Source organism: Ictidomys tridecemlineatus, chromosome 1, assembly GCF_052094955.1.
Source record: "Ictidomys tridecemlineatus isolate mIctTri1 chromosome 1, mIctTri1.hap1, whole genome shotgun sequence".
In the NCBI taxonomy this organism is placed as follows: Eukaryota; Metazoa; Chordata; class Mammalia; order Rodentia; family Sciuridae; genus Ictidomys; species Ictidomys tridecemlineatus.
Window position 1 is genome coordinate 758,562 of NC_135477.1, and position 21,340 is coordinate 779,901.

General features: G+C 54.7%; 1 protein-coding gene across 4 annotated transcripts in view; it reads right to left on the bottom strand.

The window, feature by feature from the left end:
- The window catches only part of Inpp5a (inositol polyphosphate-5-phosphatase A), a 174,248-nt gene that overhangs the window by 27,509 nt on the left and 125,399 nt on the right, over positions 1 to 21,340 (bottom strand). For all 4 annotated transcript variants that reach the window (XM_078023874.1, XM_078023871.1, XM_078023864.1 and 1 more), the window contains one exon: positions 11,528 to 11,612. In XM_078023874.1, the coding sequence (XP_077880000.1) occupies positions 11,528 to 11,612 (85 nt within the window). The remainder of the gene's footprint in view (positions 1 to 11,527; positions 11,613 to 21,340) is intronic.

Below are 21,340 nucleotides of genomic sequence, written 5' to 3' on the forward strand. Positions count from 1 at the left end.
AGACTGGTCTGGACTGAGGCAGGAACTATGGAGTGGGCCATGGAGAAGTGGATGTGGGTCCTACCCCTGGGGACTCGGGCGGACACAGGGTGCACCAGCACAGCCAGTGGCCTTTGCTCCGCAGAGGCAAGAGAGTTCAGGTGTACCCACTTGGGAGAGCGCAGGCCACGTGTGCTCAGAGGTGTGCTTTGCATTAAGACACTGCTCGAAGGGACAGGAGGGCTGCCTCTCTGCTGCTGTCAGTGCCAGCACCTTCTTGGAGGGAGGCAGCTGAGGAGCTCCACTGCCCAGATCAAAAGCCGACAGGCCACAGGTGCTGCTGCTGCAGACCTCCTGGCAGTGGCCCATGCACAGGCCGCCCGGAGCAGCCTGGGAAGGGCAGCATAGAAGGACCCGACTCCTTACGTTGGCTTCTTCCAGCTATTGGCTCTGGCACAGCCTGTTCCAAAACCTGTGCCAGGGGAGCACAGGCAGGCTGGTAGGGATGGCTCCTGGACACGTGGTCTGACCTGGAGGCCCCCGCACACAGCACTGTCTGGCTCAGGACAACACCTGGGGAGGGGTTGACAGTGCCACTGTTGGGTGGCCTGTCATTCACCAGTGGCAGCACAAAGAGGTGGGGGCAAGTTCCATCCTGACTTCAGTGGGCAGATGAAACCTAGCAGCCAGCTGTCGAGAGGCTGTTCAAGGCGCAAGAGACCCTGGCCCCACAAAGGGCCGGATGCTGCCCACTTCTTCACCTCCCCACGAGCTGCCTCCTCTTGCTTCCCTCCCCGTGGGTCCACGCCTAACAGTCAAAAGACCCAAACGCAAACTGGGACCCCGAAGGAACTGTGCTGTGAGGCCCACGCCTGCCCAGCACTCCAGGAGGACACCCACAGGGAAGCACACGCCAAGCCCACTGCCCACAGCCCAGGGTGTGAGGGACTCTGGCTCTCCCTTGTGGGCCCTGGCTGACAGTGGTGCTCCCCTAGGTTTCCCGGGAGGAGCTGCAGCAGGTACCAGGGCTACGGGTTCTGACACATCTGCAGAGCAGCCACGAGTGAGTCGGCAAGTCAAAGGTCAACCTTGAACTTGAGAACAACAAAACAATCCACTTCCTTGAGAAGGCAGCTCTGTGCAGGCCACGAGGACAGACAGCTGCAAACGCTCACTGCCGAGCTCCTTATAGAGAAGTCTGCCACAATGGTAAGGGCAGAACTGGGAACCCACTCGGCCATGGCCTGTGTCACTGTGTGAAGGCCACTCAAACCAGGCAGCTCCAATGGGCCCCAGCACGTGGGGGCACCCATCTGATGCAGCCCTGGGGCCAAACTTGGAGGGCATCTTTGATAACTGAGGCTCTGCGGGCCTGTCAGGATGGAGATCCAGAGGCCACTCCCAGGGAGCACTTCAGGCTGCAGTGACCGTGGATCACTGCTCACTTCCCCTGGTAGCAAGGCAGAGAAGGCCCTTGAAGGCAAGTTTGACCTAGCACACTGCCTGCTGGCACCCTGCAGCCTTCAAGGGGCAACCGTGGGGTGCTGAAGGAAGGAGGAAGGAAAAGGATGGACCAGGAGGGGCAGAGCCCAGGCTGTGCTCCCTCCCACTGGAGACAAGGAGCAGCGGGCCTAAAGATACACTTTGCCAATTTTTCATGCCCATCCCTCTCAACCCGACCCTGCTCTTGAGCTTTTATCCCTCTGACAAGTTCACAAGGCAAACAACCAGACCCTCTGATAGCATGAAATTGGGACAAAGGCCCAGGGACAAAGGGGACAGGAGCAGATGGGCTGGCCAGGCCAAACTTCATCTACATGCAGATGTTCTAGGATCTCTGAAACAAGATGCTTGTGAAACAAGGTCTTCCACAGGTTAAAGACGGGGCCACAGGAAGCCACAGCCTGTCCTGATGGACCTCAGCAGAGGCCACGTGGGGCTCATGAGTCTCAGGCTCGTCTTGGACTCCAGAGGGGAGGAAGACACCTGCGCTGTGTCTGAGGCATCTGCAGGCACTGTTGGCTTCTCGTGACTCTACTGTACTAGGGCCTAAGCCACACTCCCTAAGGCTTCAGTGAAAAACAGGAAAGACTACAGGACAGCAGAAGTGGGGGAAGCTCCCAGGTGAGCCAGCTGGGGCACCACAGTGCCCACCAAGAGAGGAGGGGCGGAGGGGTAAAGAGGAGGGAGGGACTGGGAAGGGAGAAAAGGGCAGGGGTGGTGATGTGAGAGCAGCTGGAGTAAGGGAAGAAGAGGCAGGAGGGGTTCCAGTGAATCCGAGTAAAGGAGAGCCCTGCAAGGCTCAGATCCTGCGAATGTCTCCAGGAAGCAGAAGGCATACCGAGCAGACATCCTTCAGCTTTCAGACAGTTCTCCTGGGGATGCTGAAGGTTCACACGCACTGCTCCCCCTCAAAGGGCACCACCGAGTCACTACGGAAGACTGTAGTGAACACAGAGGCCCCATGCTTCCGCTGAATCCAAGGGACCTGGATGTATTGACCCCACAGACAGGAATCAAGGGCCAAAGCTGCATCTCAGAACGCCACTGACCCCACCAAGTGTCAGTAAGCAAAGATTCCAGGTGTGAATGAAGGTCACTGCAAGGTGAATTTAAGAATTCAGATCTTAAATCCTGACAGAGTCACTGAGTCCTCGGGTGCCCATGAGTGTCGGACACCAAGTCAGCATTGTCCGTCCCAGGTAACAACCTGTTCCTTGATCTAATGCATGAAGACATCCTCCAAAGTCTTAAACACACTCACACAGTAGAAAATGTGGCTACCTGTCATTTAACTGCCAGCTCAGAGACAGACACCCACGGCTTTAAAATTTGCATTGTAACTGGTGATTTGAAAGTTTGATAACATGCCAGAAAACAGCTTCTTAACATTCGTCTTTGGGATGAGCACAGGCTGCACCCTAAAAGTTAGCAAGCATGCAACAGGGGCACATATCAACAGCCACCAACAACAAAAGTCACTTGATGTGGAGACCAGATCCCAGGCCATGGGGGACACGGATGCAGAGAGGCCATCAGAGCCTTCCAGAGCTTGGAGGACAGCAGGAAACTGTCAAGGGGAATTCCACGCTCAAGAGTAACAGTTTCACAGGAACAGCAAGACTGAAGGGCGCAGGAAAAGGTCCTGAGTTGGCTCTCCCCAGGGTTTGAGCCTCGCACGTGCCTGGGGCCACACATGCCCACACGGTTCAAATAGGGACCCTGAAGCCCAGGGAACTGGAAGGGGGCAGCAAGCAGTCTGTGGCCAGGCTGTGGGTGATGCATCTCTGTCCCCCAGCATCAGGGTGAATACTTGGCCTGTTAATTAGGCTCACGGGGCCAGGCATACGACCTTGCAGTGGGACAAGGTGAAGATCACCGTAGTACCAGTGGTCCTGGTGCACACCTCACTCTTGACATCCAGACTGCAGGGCCCACACATTTTCATACAAACTCAAGCATGCTTTGCCTGGGGCTGGGGGGCGCTCAGAGACAGGAGGCCCTGGGAGCAGGAAATGCAGAGCTAGGAAGACAGGGACTGCAGAAAGTTGCAGGCCAGCCCACAGGCAGGGTCCTCAGGGCATGCCAACTTGCAGCACAACCAGGGAAGGCACTTGGCAAAGAAGGCACCCATGATGACCATTCCCGGGCTTTTAGGGACAGGGTGGTCTTTCTGGTGTGGAAGGGGCCTGGGGGCTAACCGCCTACTGCTTCAGTTAGGACTGGCTCCAGGCTCCACCCTAGTTCACCTCCTGCAACCTCACTTCCAGACTGCGGGAAAATTCCACTTTCCTGAAGATCAGAGAAAACTATCACTGCTAGCTAAGAGAACTCCCCCTGTCCTGAAACCACTGTGCTGGGCACAAGGGTGGGCTATGCCCAGCTTATGGTGCACTGGTGCAATGACGGGCACTGTGTGCGAGCTGTTGGTGTCAGTACCCTTCCTTCTCACCGGGAGCAGCGTGCCATAAGACCCTTCCAAGACTGTTCCCTGGTTCCCCACAGTGGGCAGGGTGGACACAGTGCTCCAGCAGTCTGGCCCGTACCACCCACACCCACACCAGGGAGGGCACAGTGCACTTTCCTAGGAGAGAGTGGCAGGGGCTGAGGCTCACCCACAACAGGCCATGGTGTGACCCCTCAGGATGTCCTCATACCCGGTAGGCAAGGCAGAGGGTAGACCAAGGAGCACAGGCCTGGCCTCAGGGTCTCCACAGACTCTCAAAACTATGTAAGTGCCACACCAGGGCCAGGCAGTGTGTGTACACAGGGAAGTGAACAAATCTGGCTCCTGCACAAAGTTCTGGGAGAGAAGAGGGAGCACCCAACATTTTTTATCCTCTTTTCCTATGAAATGTGATTTTTAATGTCACTCCACCTGTCCAAAATGCTAACTGAAATGTGCAAAGTGATCTTCCTAGAGGAAAACTCCTGAATATAAGATTCAGAGTAGCTGCTGTAATTCAGTACAACAGATGGGCACAGTCGTCACACCTGTTACCCCAGCAATTCATGGCTGAGGTGGGAGGATGGCAAGTTCTAGGCCAGTGTTGGCAACTTAGCAGGACCCTGTTCTGAAATACAAAATGAAAGGGGCTGGGGATGTAGCTCAGTAGTAGAGTGTCCCTGATTCAATCCTCATTACAAAAAATAATAATAATTCAGTAGGCCATTCTACTGATGTCCTATATAATAATAGTCCAAATAGAGGTCTTTAAGTCAGCCACTTAAAACAAGTTTAATGAGTTTAAAGACTGCAATTTCTCTAAGCAAACATTCAAGGTGAGCAGAAGTCTGCTCATACACCTGTTGAGGCCCAGCACCCTGACTCTGTCTCCCACTGCCCAGTCGGTGGCGACCTGAGGGAGCTGCAGCCGCAGAGGAAGGGGACACTGCTGTGGAGTGCTGTGGGAGTCCAGTGAATGAAGTGCTCGAGGCCTGGTGATGGGGCACAAGAGCACAGGCCACACTTGTTCAGACCCACATCACATCAGAGATCACGTCCAGGTCTGTGGAGGGTACTCCCAGCAGGCTTCTTGTGGGCCCTTCCACTAGCCCCCAACACAGCTGCACTGACACACCAAGTCCTAGGTTCCTGACAACCATGGCTGCCATGTGGCAAGACCCACGCGCTGGTGAGGCTGAGGCCAAGGCAGACGCACCGAGACCCAGAAGTTGCTCCTGAAGGCATTTCATTCCTAGGCATGCGCACATAGGCCAGCAACAATCCTCACAGCGGCCCCTGCCGATTGAGTCTCTGAGGGGAGTTGCAATGGATACCAGAGCCCAGGCCTCTGGCTGGGGGCCTTGTCTGTGTCCACTGGATCTTTGTGCAGGGGGCCTGGCAACGTGGCTCCACAAGGCCTGGGTGAGCACGCGCAAGCATTCCAGCAGCAGCCACATGGAAGCTCACAGGCAGGGACAGAAGCAGCCAGGGGTCCTCCCATGAGGCCAACGAGAGCCCTGACCAGGGCGTGGCTGGTGTTGTGGCTGATAACAGCCCTGAAAACACAGAGTGCATGTGGTCTGGGCCAGGGTTCATGCCACCTCGCTGGCAGTTGCAGCTGGCCATGGTCTTCCTCACACAGTGGATGTGACATTGGGCACACATAGCAATCCCCTCCCATACTGGTCTCCCAGGGGCACAGAGCCAAAGTGGGGCTTTCCTTTGGGGCTGCTCTGAAAGCCCAGCTGGGAGGCTCTGCCCAGAATGGCTGGGATGGCAGTGATCCTCCCAGGACCCTGCTCTTAACAGGTCCAGCTGGCTCCACATGTACCTGTAGGCAACTGGCAACTAGTTTCTGAAAACGGCCATAGGCCCCCCCGCAAACACATCCGTCACCACCACTGTCAGGAGGTGATGGGCGGCAGGTGTGGCACAGCCAGGCCACACGGAGATGGGTGCGCCTGGTACCACTGTCACCATGCGTCACCATGGCCAGCTGAGCGCTCCAGCTGCCAGCTGCCACTGTGCAAGGCATAAAACATACCCTCGGAACAATCCCCCGCGGGCCTGAGCTGGAGACTGCATTATTAATTAGTGTAATGATGCACGGGTCTCCTAGACGGCACAAGATGATCGTGTTTAATCTGAGTGTGTTTTAATTATGGCTTAAGCAGTGCCAAATTTGATTACAGTATCCTCGTTTCAGTTCTGCTCCGCAAGCATGTTTGCATCAATTTGCATTTGAAACACTAGAAGCTGCTGGTTCCAGGGGACAGAGCTCTTTGCTTTGCACACACAGAGCCTCTTTCACAGGCGGGGTGGGAGGGACTTCGGCAGATCTATCCAACCCCTGGAGTCCTCTGTCCACTGCAAATGATGAGCAGGTCCCCACCGAGCTCCCAGAGCCTCTGGGGCCAAGTCTAGTCTCCATTCTGGAGGCTCCCCAGACCCTGCTCAAGCAGCAAGATGAACAATTGCTGGACTGAGTGCATTTGATTTACTGTGGCTGGGCACTGGCTCATTGGCCCTCATTGTTTAGGAGATGGATTTAATTAACCTTTGATGAATCCTGCCAGGGAGCATGAAGTGTCATGGCTGCTCAAGGTGTCCCAAGCACTCTGTGGGGCAGGGTCATGGAATGCACCCTCTCCCCGTAAAAGAGCAGGGCCTCTTCAGCAGCGCAGGGCAGAAGGAAGACGGAACAGGTACGGCTGTGCAGTCCAGGACAGAGCAGGGTGAAGCAAAACCTCGCCATTAAGGCGTTACACAGACAGCTTCCCCTTCATTCTGGGAGGAAAGCTGGCTCCAACTCTAGAGCACACCCACCCAACCCACATGCCATGCAACCAGGGCACCTGCACTTCCGGAACATACAGGGGCACGTCTGCCCTTGGGCAACACCTCCTGACACCTACGAAAGCACCGTACACTCTCTCGGGAAGTTCTGACTGCACGCTGCACCCTTCCACCCACACTGACCTTGGGTGATCTGAAAAGCACGTGGGGTGACCCACCCACATTGAGGGCACACGTCCCCAAGAACACGGGGACTGAGGCTGGGTATGGCTTCCTTCTTTTGCTCCCAAGGAGGGGGTCTGCAGGTATGGGCATCTGGTATCCCAAAATGGCCACTTCTGAGCAATTTGGCCATCAAACAACCGCCAGAAGGGGCCACCATGGCTGGAAGCTTCCTGTAGCTTCATAATACCCTACAGGATCCTCCAGCACTAGTCTGGGGGCTGTCCCTGAGACTGGCTCTCCCTTCCCTCTTGACAGAACATGGTGTGGAGAAGAAAGGGTAGGTGGGTAGGTGGCTTGGGAGGAGCAGCCCAGGCAGGCTCCATGGAGGTGGTGTGGGCTACCTCCTGTGTACTATGGAATTTTCATGGGCAGCTGATGACAGCTGATGCCACAAGGAAGAGGTCTCCAACCGCAGAGCCGCAGGCTTCCCTTGACTGAGCGGTTCCGAACTAAAACTGCTTTCCATCGGCCTGCTCCACTCATCTGGTAAGGTGTGCTCAAAATGTAACCAAAGATTATTTTTATTTGCCAAGTGAACAGTAGCTATCCATGTTTTAAGGAGCCACAAAACCTCTTCAACAACTTAACAATTGGATCTCAGACACATCTGTTTGTTTATTGAGCAAATAATTCAGTTAAAAACCATTGATTTTCCTCCCACCCCTCTGCAGGTGCTGAATTAATAAGCCAGGACAAGGAGCCTTGGGCTGCTCTTGGGCCATAACCCAAATCCAGCAGCCACACAACTCGGTGCTGCCAGGAGGCAGCGTGTTGGGGATGACCGGTGTTCCCGGGGAGGGGCCTCCCCAGGGTGTCACTGCCACTCAGGGCACGCTGTCCCACCCGAGGACATCACAGACACACTAGAAAGAGCCAGCATGATCACATGGTGCACTTGCCATGCTACGCTCCTGAGATGTTCAGCTGGTCGTGGCCAACGCAGGAGTGAGGAAAGCGCCTTCGCAGATGACGCTGGGGCTGCAGAGTCCCTGACCCGGCGGAGGGCCCCAGCTCTCGGAGCGCAGCCTGCCTACCTCTCATTCCATCATTCACCAGCTACAGAGGGCACCAGGGGTGATGGCTTGGTGGGGTGAGCATTCTCAATGATGGGAGCCACTCAGGGGCCTCCTCTGACCTGCTGCATACCATCCCCTCTCCTGAGAACGACGGTCTGTCCTGCCCCTGGCCACCTTTGTCCTGTGTGAGACAACACTACATCTGGGGTGCTGAGAAAGGCAAGTAGACCCCACACTGGGCACACTCAGAGCTGCGGTTCTAGGACGAATAAGGACGGGGTGAGGGAGCCAAACTCCAGGCAGACGGGACCGCAGTTCACATAGCGCTATCTCAAACACCAAAGTACCCGCATCTACGCTAAAAGTGGTCTAGACTATCCCACCCACACTGGGGCTCTGTGGCACCTGCTGGCATGGCGAGCCCTGAGACACATGGCTCTGGGACTTGAGTCTCCTGAAGTGCTCCCAGACACCCACAGGACACCCCAGTCTTGAGGCTGCTGCATGTGCAGTGCAGCTGGCAAAAACAGAGCAGGAGGCACGCACCACAGGTAAGAGGAGGACAACGCTGTGCAGGCTGGGCCTGAGCAGTCCTGCCGGGAACCCTACCTGGGCCACAGAGGAACAGTTTCTGGAGATGGCCGTTCTTTCCCTCTCTTAGCTCAGTCTTCCATGATGCTCAAGTGAAATGTGGAAACTTCTCTGCAGCTATCTTAAAGTGCACTGTGGCTGGGCACTGGCTCATTGGCCCTCATTGTTTAGGAGATAGATTTAATTAACCTTTGATGAATCCTGCCAGGGAGCATGAAGTGGCACTCGGAAGCCACTCCTCCCCATACCTAGAAACTCACAAAGCTAACCACTGTGACATGAAGGGGCTGCAGAGACCTGGCGCATGCTGGTGGACGTCCTGTCCTGGGTGACATGTGGTTGGGAACTGCACCTTACCCTCCACAGGACTGATCTGCTAGTTGCTTCCCAGATGGTTCCAGCACTTAACCACTGCTGGGGAGTCCAAAGGCAACCCTGGCAGCCCAGGAGGTGAATCCTTCCCAAACGGTGTCTAGGGATCCTAAGGACCTGGATTACCCACTGACCTGGCTATGGTAAAAAGAAGCTACGAGCCTTGTGCAGCTGAGAGTGGGGTTGCCTGGTGCTTTCCAAGGGCCCCAGGGGGCCACAGGCCCACCCTGTGACAGTGGCCTAATGTGCATAGCTATCCCAGCCACACTTGGGCTCCGTGGCACAACTCACCTGGGGTTCTCCAGTAGAACAGCCAACACAGCCTCTCCTGGACACTGACAGGGCAGATAACTTACTGAGCATTAGCTGATCTCCAGAGAGGCCACCCTGATGCAGAGCAGGCAGGGATGCTACTGTGGGTCCTGCTGACCACCCATCCGGGGCAATGGGTGTCCACTCACCAGTGCCATGTCTACTACAATGTACTTATGCAGCCCTGGTGGGCAGGACACTGGGGCTTGGAGACAGGAGCAGATGGCGGAGCCAAAGGGCCAAGGGACAGAAGGGGATACAGGTGAACTCGCACTGCACGCTTCACCGAGGTGTTCCACGCCCAGCAGCTCCGTAGGGAGGGAGGGCAGGGAGGAGAGCTGGGGCCTCCTGCTCTGCAGTGGCCACAACATTCTTGCCCAGCATCCCAGAGGCCCTGCAGACCCAGCTGCCCCTACCCATTCTGAGCTCCACCACTACTGTCCAGAGAGACACGTTTCTTTACGGCAGGTTGGAACACCCACCAGGTAACACTTCTGCACAGGCTTGACAGGCTGATGTCTGCTTCACACAGCAGGAAAAGGCCACTTGAAGCTCTTCTGACCTCTTCCTAACTGTGGGCAGCTCGCACTGGCCAGCTTTGGCCTTCCACTGGCCACTGTGCTAGGAGTGGAGGCCTCTGAACGGGCAGATGCTCTCAGTCAGCAGAAGAGATGCCACACTGCTCTTAAGCAGCAGGCCAGTGGCCAGGCTCAGAGCTCTGCAGTGAGAGTCTCGGCCAGGAATCATGGCTTTCGGCCCCACCTCAGTCTCCATCGAGGAGGGACTCTCAGTGGGGGCTCCCACCTCCCAGCATGTTCTCAACAGGCTGGATGCAGCCAAGAGATTTTCACAAGGCAGGCCCTGCTCCTGCAGTCGAGGACCCCGCCATCAGCTTCCAGCAGACCTGGTGGCATGAACAGAAGGTTCCCCAGTTCCCTGTGGAATCTCTGCAGCTTTCCTCCTCCTCTAAGTCAGGTGAAGCTGCGTCCCTGCCAGGAGCCACTGAGCATCCAGGAAGACCACTTGTGCAGCTTAGTGTGCACACACATGCACACACGGGTGTGCCCAGAGGCCCACCTGGCGATGTGCCCTCGGCTCAATTACACAAGAACAACAATGTTTTACCAGCACATCACTCAGCTCCATCAACCAAAGTGACCACAGGACAGGCCCAAGCCTGCTCAGCTGTCCTTAAGAAATGAGTCTCCACCAAGGATGGAAGGTTGATGTGACACTTTTTGGGAATGGAAACTACTAATTGGAAGATAATGATAATAGCTCAAGGCAGTGCACATCTATTCGCTGCTGTTCCTGTGGCCCCAGTCTGTGCTGGGCCACACCCTGTTCCTAAAGGGCCGGCTGGGCTCAGCAGGAAGCAACGGGCCTGCTGCCTATGCCACAGTGTGGTGTGGGTGGAGACGGTGGGCATTTTGCTTTCAGCCCCCTCTCTTGCTGCTGCCTGGGAAGGTGGCACAGTTCCTATATAGGAACTGAGAGAGAACAGTTGGGAGCAGATAGAGGCCTCAGCCTGCCATCCCAGAACTGAGGATACAAAACTGGCACCCACCTGCCACAGACCTCACCATGGAGAAGGACAGCCCTATGCCCATGCCACAGAACCTGCTTCCCTTGGTGACACATGATGGCCACATGGGTTCTCACTGACCTCGAGGGCCTTGCTGCTCATCTCTGGGCGATGCTCTGACAGTTTCATGGTCAACGGGGATCTAATGCCTGGTTTCTGAGAACCCCAGGAGCCAGCATGGCCTCTGAGTTCCCAAAGACTGAGAGACAGCAATGCTTTATTAAGTCAAATAGAACAACCAGTCTACAGACAGGTAAATATGAAATTCAAAATGGGTTTCCAGCCAGGCACAGTAGTCATGCTTATAATCCCAGCAGCCAGGAGGCTGAGGCAGGAGGATCACAGGTTCAAAGCCAGCCTCAGCAACTCAGCAAGACCCTGAGAACTTAGCAAGAATCTGCCTCAAAATAAAAAATAAAAAGTGTGGGGGATGTGGCTTAGTGATTAAGCCCCTGTGGGTTCAATCCCCAGTACAAAAAAACCCCAAAACCAAAAAACAACAACAACAAAATAGATGAAATGTAGTGGGGAAAGACCCATCTTCTGGCAGTAGAAGAGTGCTCATTAGAAGCTTTGCTTTGACAGTGTAACCAGTCAAAGCAATGACAGGGGGGTCGCTTGCAAGACAACACTCTGCCATTTGCTCCACTCTGCTAAATAAAAAAGCATGCTACCCAGGCCTAAGAGGGAAGTCTCAGTGCTCACCTCTACCACGGACTTGGAATCCAGGCGGAAGTTGAAATCGCCAAAGACAAAGTAGGAAACTTTCTCGAATCGCTGATCGATGATTCTGGGAGGAGAGAAGAAGACAGAGGTCACCACAGATGGAGACATGGGCCAAATCTCCCTCCCTCAGGGAATCCTCAGCAAGGGACTCTTCTGTGTCCCAGAACCCAGCCAAGAGGCCAGCACTCAGCTCCCCCAAGTCAGCTGGGCCAGAGGGCATAGTAGAGAACCACCTCATGGGGAAAGGAAAGGCAACCAATGACACAAGCCCAAGAAAACAGCCATCTGGGAGAAGCAAGGTGACGTGGGTTGTCAGCAGACACGCAGCAGGCTGAGCAGAGCCACGCCGCCCATCCACTGAGCCGCTCCTCCTGTGTAGGAACATTCACAGGTCTTTCCACCGAAGGCCTCCAAGGCACACAGAGATGTGATCTACCAGCTGGGTGTCGCCCTGCTGAGGATTCCTGTGTTTTCTAAGCCAACCACAACCTATTTCATGAACATTTCCCACTGAAAAACACAAGGATGTGAAGTGGTATCCCTTCCAGACGTCGCCCGAGCCTCCCACTGTCCTGACAACACAGTCACACGATCAATACTCATACTTTTGAGGAAAGTAAACACTCAGTTACATCTGATATGAAAGCAAAATAGCCCGTGTGCAGCAGGGGTCTGCTAGCAGGACGCTGGGACAGAACAGAGTGTCATGGCAGAGCGGTCTCCCAGGGCCCAGGCACCAGGCCACCTCTGGCTTCACTACGCCTCTGCAATGACAGGGAACTCACAACCAGGCAGGAGCGGGAGTTCCTCACTCAGATCAACTCCGGGCTTCGCGTGCAGCCCGCCACACACCACGGGTCCTGGCTCAGCAGGGATATGTGTTGCTGCTGTGCTGGTAAGTGCCAACACCGGCTGGGGGGAGGTTCTGGGACGCTGCTCTGGCACTATGCACACCTGGAGCTGGGGTCGGAGTGTGAGGGGCACTGTGGGTCCATGGCACAGGGAGGGCAGTAGCTGATTATTATGGCCTGGGCAGTTTCCAAGTAGATGTGTTGGTGAGAGAAATCGAGAGAAGTGAAAAGCCCTTCTCCTGACTTCCAGCTTTTGTAGGTGTGATGTCACGTCGGGGTCTGTGGCAAGCTGCTGAAGGGAGTCCACTCAACAGGTTGGAAGAACAAGGTTGCTAAGAGGTAATGGGGGTGGCCACTGCACCCAGCCTCTGCCCTGCTATTTGCTCAATGCCTTGATGAGGGAGGGAGGGGCACTGTGCAGTCCATCTCAGGCCTGGACCCTTGCTCACGGACTCCTGAGAGGGATTGCCTTCTCTCAACCTGATGGCCTCGGTGACAGAGAGCACAGACACCCAACAGCCCTCTTTCTGGGACTTGCATTTCCCCTGGTTTTAAAGAGGTCAGGGCTAGTTCCCCTGCAGTCCCCTGCCCCTTTCTTTCTGAATCCCAGGGCGGCCCCATCAACTCTGGGCAGTGGTCCCAGATGTCTGTGGTAGATGTGGGATGCTTCTCACCAGCCTGCTGCTGCTGCCATCCTGCCTGGGCAACCTCAGCCAGGTGGAAGGTTTACCTTCCACAGGAGCAAGTACATCCATGTTTTCCAGCTGTCCTCGCCTGCCCTGGTCCCAGCCAGGCAGAGAAGCCCCGCCAATTCTGCCTTTGTGGTGGGGCACTAAGATGAGCACGGATCAATCAGGAGCCACAGGACTGAGCAGGGGCTTCAGGAGCTGGTGCTACCCAAAACAACCCCAGGACAGCACAGATGACCTACTGTTTTCTTATCTATCCCTAACAATCCATGTGAATTTATATAGAGAAGCCCTTCTTTTTTTTAAGGTGGACACAATACCTTTCTTTACTTATTTATTATGTGGTGGATCAGACCCAGTGCCTCCAACATGCTAGGCAAGCACTCTACCGCTGAGCTACAACCCCAGCCCGGGAAGCCCTTCTTATTGACAATTCTTTTTCTTTTTTGGTACTGGGGATTTAACCCAGAGCCACATCCCTCTCCTTTTTATTTTATTTTTTTCGAGATATGGCCCCGCTCAGTTGTTGCGGCTCGCTCTGAACTTGTGATTCTCCTGCTTCAGCCTCCAGTCACTGAGATCATAGGCATGTGCCACCAAGCCCAGCTTGATGATTCTCTTAAAAGACAATCTGAGCACTTTTCATATTTTCCTTGCGTATTAATTGTTAAATCTTCTCGCTCAATTCCACAGCCTTATTTTCCTTTTTAATTGGAATTGCTTTCAATTTAAATATTAATTAAAGAGAAGCCAGATTTTAACAGGCTATTATAAAAAACAGAAGTAGCCAGTAATTTCATTTACTTTTTAAAAGAATTCAGCCTTGGAGCAAGCTGCTCAGGAAGAATTCAGCCATGGAGCAAGCTGCTCAGGAAGAGACTGTGTCACAGTGGCTCAGGGCTCGGCGGAAGCTCAGCCTCCTCCCCACTGCTGGTAAGGGGAACAGGACCACCTAAAGTGACTGGGTCTCCAGGTAGAAATGTTTATGAAGCACCTTTGGAATAAACACTGTTCTGCTGATAAACATCTTTAAAAGGGAAAACCTAGGCTTCAGAGAACCCATGTCGCTCTCCCAAGGTCAGAGCCTACCAGGACACCTGGGCCACGTCTTCCAGGGTCCTAGCAGAGAGACCAGGCTGCAGTCCTGCACACTGACGCCTACCAGGAAGAAGGAAGAGCTAATGTGCTAAGGGGAGACAGACTCCAGAGACCCTGGTTCTGTCGATGCTGCTGCCCACCCACCCCTGGACCAAGGCAGCAGAGGAGCCACTCTGGGTTATATCGCCTGCTCCCAGCATCCGAGGCTGACTTCTGTTGTGGGGAAGAACAGCTACCTGAGGACACGGCACTTCCCTGGGTCAGAGCGTCTCACCAGGAGTCCTGGGGAGGAGAGAGACCCTGCCGACATACCCTTGTCTGTTAGAACCAGGAGGCTCGGCCCCCTTGGTGCTCACAGGGCTGCCAGCTTTTGACTGACCTGCTCCCCACCCACCCTGTACCCTCTGTCTCAGAGATATTGTCCTCTGTCAGTTTCTAACATCTTGTTTTCACTTTTAGACTTGCCCGAGTATCCCTCCAGCCTGAGGCTGCCAGAGAGCTGCCCTGGCAAGGACCCACAGGGTCACACGCCCCCAGAGCATTCCACAGGCTGGTGCCAGAAAGGGACACACCTGGTCCTCTCTTTCCAATACTCCTCACCTCTCTCCACCATGGCTCCTGTGTGGCTTGGCACAGGGGCTGCAGGTGACAAGCCCAGGGCTGGTAACCTATGGCAAGGCACTCGGGCAGGCGGCAGTGACCTCTGCTGAGCAGTGTCCTGCTGTGAGAGGGCACGCTGTATGTGAGATGTGGCAAAGGAACACAGGCAGGAAGAAAAACACACTGGGAGTGTGGCTCAGGGCCGAGGCCTGCTGGCCTGGAAGACGGCCTTCCTCCAGCTGGGCCTCTTCCCTTCTCTTGCTCCAGGCCCCTCTGTTTTAGAGAGAGCTGAGGAAGGAAGCCTCCTGTGGCACCGGGGGACTGGAGGAGGCGGCGCCCCTAAAGCAGCAGCTCTGCACATCCACACACCTGTGCTGCCTCTGGTGTGGCTTGCTGGTGTCCATCCCAGAGCAGGAGTGCTCATCCTTCAGACGCCCAGTGGCAAGCGTGAAGCATGAAGCCAACACCCCTGGACTAATACACAAGAGTTGGCTACTGTTTTTCTCTTCACACTTTGCTCACTTGATACTGGGAATGCAAAGTATGACTCCAACTTCATGCATGACTGCAGAGACGAGGGCTCTCCAACAGCGGGGTGCTGCGTGGCCTGTGCACACCTCAGATACGCATACCCTCCCTGTTCACGGGAGCTCTCAAAGGGTCTACAGGCAAAGCAGGGAGGAAGGTGACCCTGCCATCGTGTTCAGCTTCCTCACTGAACAGATCTTCACTCTAAGGGATTTCCTTCTCTTGTACAAAGCTCTGCAATCAGTGAGTGTTCAGTGAAGCTGCTACAGTTACCTCAGGAGGTCAAGTAAGCCTCCGCACTAGGCTGCAGGCCCACAGGCCAAAGGGGAGCCAGGCAAGTTGGAGCTGGCCCAGTCAGGCTGCAGGGAGAGCCAGGTCACAGGTCACCAAAGCGATTTCTGCACGTGCGTGGGCACTCATGTGCACACTCTGGAGCTGTGGAGCTGGGCCTCCCAGCTAGCTGATACAAGCTCTGAGCTCAGTGGACCATGCTGAGCTCTGATGGCAGGAGGCAGAGGCCTACAAGGGCACGTGCAGAGATGATCTCAGCAGATGCTCACTGCAGAAGCAAATGTCTGCTGGGCTAAGCAGCAGAATACATTTGGAGCTAAATTCTTAAAAACAAACAAACAAACAAACAATTAGTAAACTCCAGATTTAGCTCCAGAATGAATGAACTTTAGAAAGTCAAGAGCTGGGAAACAGTTACATGCTGCCTCCTGGGTCCTTCCTGCTCACTGAGATGGTGCTGACGGGTCCAGCCAGGATGCTCCCATGGGTTCCCAGGGACTCAGCCAGGCAATCTCATGGGCACGTCTGGATTCCTGTAAGACTATCATTAAAAACGTAAACTTGATCATGCTTCCCTGCCCTGCTCTCTCTGATATAATAGCCTGAGCCAATTAACAGCAACACCCATCTCTGCAGGTCAGGCAGCAGCAGCAAGATGAAGAGGCTGTCACTGGCCGCGCAATCGCCTGAGTGCCAGGCCCCGGCCTCGCGCACTCACTGTTAATTTCAATATAGTGCCATTTGGACCAGGAAGAAGAAAGAGTTGTTTTAAAATTAATTACCTTGTCAGTAGCTATTATGATTAAAAAGTAGATCCACATCAATATCATGAGCCTGATTCAGAAAGAGAATCACAAAGAAGAGCCATAAAAATCAATTTCTTAGGCCTGGAAATAGTATCTCCTGCTTTGACAGCTGATTCCAGGATGTGACAGCCTCACTGGGGGAGGTGCCAGCTCTCTGCTCGGTCAGAGCCTTGTCCACCTGTGTCTGGAGGACACTGCATCCTGTGACATGGCGGACTCGAGGCTTCTGGGAGAGTCCCAGAAGACAGGAATCACATCTCCAGCGGTGGCAACTCCCCTACTATGGAAAAGGGAGCCCTGAGTGGGGCTGCCCGGTGCCTCAGATACCCCTGGTGGGTCTCCAGGTCAAAGTGGGTTGCAGAGTCCTGCTGAGGCCCAGAAGCAAGCTTTCACATATCCAGCCCTTTCACCCCCAGAGCTGCAGTGGGCTGGAAGGCAGATGCGCCTGCCTGGCTACGATGTGCCCAGTGCTCCTAACACACCGGGGACGGGGACTGCTCTTTCCTTTCTTATTTTGAATCAGGAGACGCGGTAGTCTTTGGCACTGTGCTTCTAAATGTGTTGCCTGCGTTCGATTAGGAGTTGACTACAGTTTCTCACCTGTGGGAGAAACCAAGTTTGCTAGTCAATTTGAAACTGCAAAAACACTCACACCATAAATTACCAAAACTACCCCAAACCTATAGAGTAATGTAATCACTGGGAAGCTCTCCTGATCTTCCCTCATCTGACTGGCTGCCTGGCACAGACGTGTCCGAGCCATTCTAAATAAACTCATTCCAACGGAATGAACACAATGCCTATTTGAAACTCCACGCCTTGCCTCCACTCAGCCCTCACTGGAGGCGTGTCCTGGACATGGCTCTGCCCTGGCAGGGCCTGCAGCCTTGGGGTTCCCTGGGCACCGCAGACCACAGCTCTGATGGTCTGCCTGTCAAGGTGGAGGCAGAGGCAAGGACAGCCTATCACAAAGGCAGGGACAATAGCCCATCTAACTGCTTGGACACCAAGTGAGCCACAGAACAGGCAAGGGGCGGGCACAGAAGGGGCTCAGGCTCCTCAGTGCTTCATTTTCCAGGTGATTGGCAGAGAATCCACAGCTAAGACCCTGGGCAGTGGAACAGTCTAAACCCACAAGCTCAGACAGGGATGAGCAGCCTCACTGGCACCCAGGAACTGGAAACTGCCTGGCCTTCCACTCGGGCTCAGAGTGGATGGGTGGAGAGTGATTTTTGGCAAAATACTGAGAAACCTCCCCCCAAGGGGTCTCAAGGAGAGCAGAGAGATGTGAAGAAGCAATGGGCGTGAAACCAGAAATGCTCACCATGGTTGATGATCAGGATGTCATTCAGAAGGAACTAAAGCATCACTTATAGACACCCCGTGTGCAAAAACACGAACCACACACATGTGATGACAGGTGCATGCCTGCCTCCACCCAGTACACAGAGGCGGACATGTGTGCTCCTGTCTTGCACAGAAACATGCAGTGACAGGCCTGAGCCAGGGGGTGCACAGAGCAAGGCAGGCAGAGGGCAAAGGGTGCAGGGGCACCAGAGGCATCCACACGCCCATTCTTCACAAACAAGCAAAGTGCAGAACCTCAGGCCACTGTGCGGAGGGAAGAGGCGGCTCCTGGCACGAGGGCCCTCACTGCTTTTCTGGAGGCCTGAACCAGTAGGGTCAAGGACAAATTACAGACTTCATCAGCCATCCGAGGCATGAGGCCCAGGACTGCAGCTGGGCTCGACATGGCCTCACCAGGCCTGTTCCTGGAGGATGCTATGGAAATACTAGAACAATCCTGAGCCTTGTATAGGAAGTAGCCAAGAATATGGAGGGGCACTTGGGGTGCTACAGGGCTCCGTGCTGGGTGGGGCAAGTCCCAGAGGGACAGCAGATGTCCTGGAGCCAGTGGGTCTTAAGCAAGCCTGACTGGGTGGCACGGAACCACACTGGCCACCAGGCAGAGCACCTGAATGGTCGGAACCCTCAGCCAGGAGTGGCCCTGCCTGGAGGCGCAGGGCTTCCCTTCTGCTCTCTGGAGCGAGGCGAGCTCTGGGAACGGCCCACAGAGAAGCGTTTGGTTGGCGGGGTCTTTGAGCAGGCTGACAGCTGACTGATGACCATCCACACCGCGACAAAGGGAGCTGTGTGGCCGCCCGCGTCACATCGCCTCTCCCTGGGAAACTAATTGCTCCGAATTGTTCAGAGGAACATTATTTTTCTGGCAATCATTTCCTTTGAATGCCCAAAATGAGCATGAAACAACTCTTTTGACTGAACATAAAAGTTAAATGTCCCAATGTTGATCAAATTAACTTCAGTGCTATGACAATGGACTATGTTTGTGAGAAAATAATGGGGGACAGAGGGGCGCTTTATGCCAGGATTTCACAGTTGTAATGTGGAGATGTCTGCGGACCAGGGAGGCTGTGTTTCAAGGTGGACAGAGAAGAGTGCTGTCACTCGCAGAAGCTCTCGCTTCATGGCCCAGCACTCAGGAATACTTCAGGACACATCTGGGGTTGGCATTTCAGGAAGGCAAATGCAAGGACCCCCCAACCCCCACCCAGAGCTGACCTTGCATCAGGACAGGGATGAGTCTGCAACAAGGACCAGTGTGGACACTGCTCGGAGCCACCCCCAGGGCTCCTCCAGCACTTGAACTCCCACAGCATCGCTCAGACCAGCTGAACATGCTGGGCCTCTCTTCACTAACCAGGCACTTTTGTCCTAACCTTTCAAAACAAGGGAGGCAAGAAAAAAAAATCACAAACTGTACCAAAAAAAAAAAAAAGAGAGAGAGAGAGATTATTATCTCTGATAGAATATCCTGGGCTAGGGATGTGGCTCAGTGATAGCACACACAATGTCCTAGGTTCATCCAGAGCACCTCAAAAAAAAAAAAAAAAATGAAAGAAAGAAAGAAAAGAAATCCTGAGAAACCCATAGACTATTTTTGATTGACATTTGAATGGCATTTTCTGAAGCCTCAAACACCAATCCCACCCAAAGGCAGTGGCTAATCACAAGCTGGAATGAGAGGCAGATCCTCCCTGGCCCTGGGCACGTCAGACACCTGTGTGCTCCTGCCAGGTGGCACCCTGCGCATGACAGAACTGCTACGTGTGGCCATGCCACTCACTGCAGGGGCTGCTGGATGGAGACTTGGATTCAGAGCACCTGTCTCTGTTTTGTTTCTTTAATAACCTGTTTATTTTGGAATGATCTTGGATTTAGAGAAAAGCCAGCTTTAATATAGCATCCGCCCTAATTCTTGAGATGGGAGCACACCGCTGACTGTGCTCCTAGTCTACTGCCTCCTGCTTCTGTGGCTCAGTTGGAGATGGAATCCCAGGAGCTACACAGAAGGACCTGGCGGACAGCAGGCAGCCTCCTCGGGGCACTCTCACTGCCTCCTGCAGCTAGATGGAGAAAGGGACCCAGCGCTGTGTAAGGAGACCTGGCCAGGAGCAGGCAACCTCCCCACGGCACTCTTGCTGTTTCCTGCAGCTCAGCAGAGACGGTAGACAATGCTCACAGCAGTTCCCAGTGCTGCTGTGAATGCGGCGCTGTTGGTGGCAATGTCCATTCAAAGGGCCAGAGCGGCATTGTCCTCCCCAATCAGCACAGCAGAATGCAGTCTGCTGGTGGCTGCCAAAAGGTTAGCAGCCCTGATGAAAGGGCGACCCATTATTCACTGCTCCTACAGAGCACCCCTTTGTGCCCGGTGGCCCAACCCTGCACCGCGGAGGTCCGGATCTGCGGCTGGCTGAGTTCGCCACAGAAGCCATTCGTGGGAATGCAAAGATGCAGAAAAGTGGCCCAAACCCCCAAGATCGCTTTTCTGGGGGCCATACATGCATGGCAGCATGGGGCAATGACACTTTTTAATGTCTCACCATACTGGCAACCTGACCATGGTCACCAAGACTGAATGGCCCTCAGATCTTTCTTGGCTCCTAGGCTGCCTCGGAGGCTCATGAAAAACTTGGTGCCACGAAGCAAAGAAGTAATTAGGCAGGAAAGCCATACCTGACTGCGGTGGCCATGGCTCCGCCCAGAAGGCTGCCCACTCCCTGTCCAGAGAGGGAGGCCCCGCAGACAATGCACAGGGCACAGCCAGTCCTTGGCCACTGAGGAGCTGCCAGCGGGAAGCAGTCTGGGCCACCCGCCTGGAACTGAGGCAGCCTCAGGCCTAAACTGACTGTGATGATCTCCCTGAAGTACACCAGTCTGGTGCCGTCCTCCGAGGTCTGGCTTTGCTCAGGGCAGCTGTGGCCAGTTTTTCACTCCAGGAGCAAGTGGGCAGCAGCTTTCAGAGGGCCCCTGCCCAGCGGTGGCCATGCAGGACCACAGCAGAAGGTACTCCAGGGCAGGTGTGTGAAGTGCAGGAGACACACAAGAGAGAGGGATCTGGACAAGGATGTGGCTACAGGACAAAGCACCTGAGCCCCATGGCCTGCCAGTGCCACACCTCACAACAGGAGAGCAAGGGCCCAGCCTTCAGCTGAGGCCTGCCTCCATGCTCAGGGCCCAGCCCCGGCTAGGGCATGGCTATGTGCCAGGCAGTGTTAGCAGAAGCATCCAGACACACATCCTACACCCATTGTTCTTCTGCAAGGGCCTGGAAGACACCAGGAGCCCCTGGAGCCCTCATGCTGAGGACTGGGTTGGAAGTGATCAGACAAGGAAAGGGGACATTCTGTAGGGCTCTGGGCTGCTTCTCCCAGGCAGGAGGCATGTCCCTTAGGCAAGTGGTGGCCACATGCCAGGTTAAAGGCCAAGCAGGTGGCTCTAGTCTCCCCACTCCCCTCAGGACACACAGGGCTGACATACGGCAGGTGTATACACATGGATGCACTTGTACACACGATTCTCAGGATGGGCAGTGAGGCGGCAAGCCTGCACCCAGATGCCTGTGCA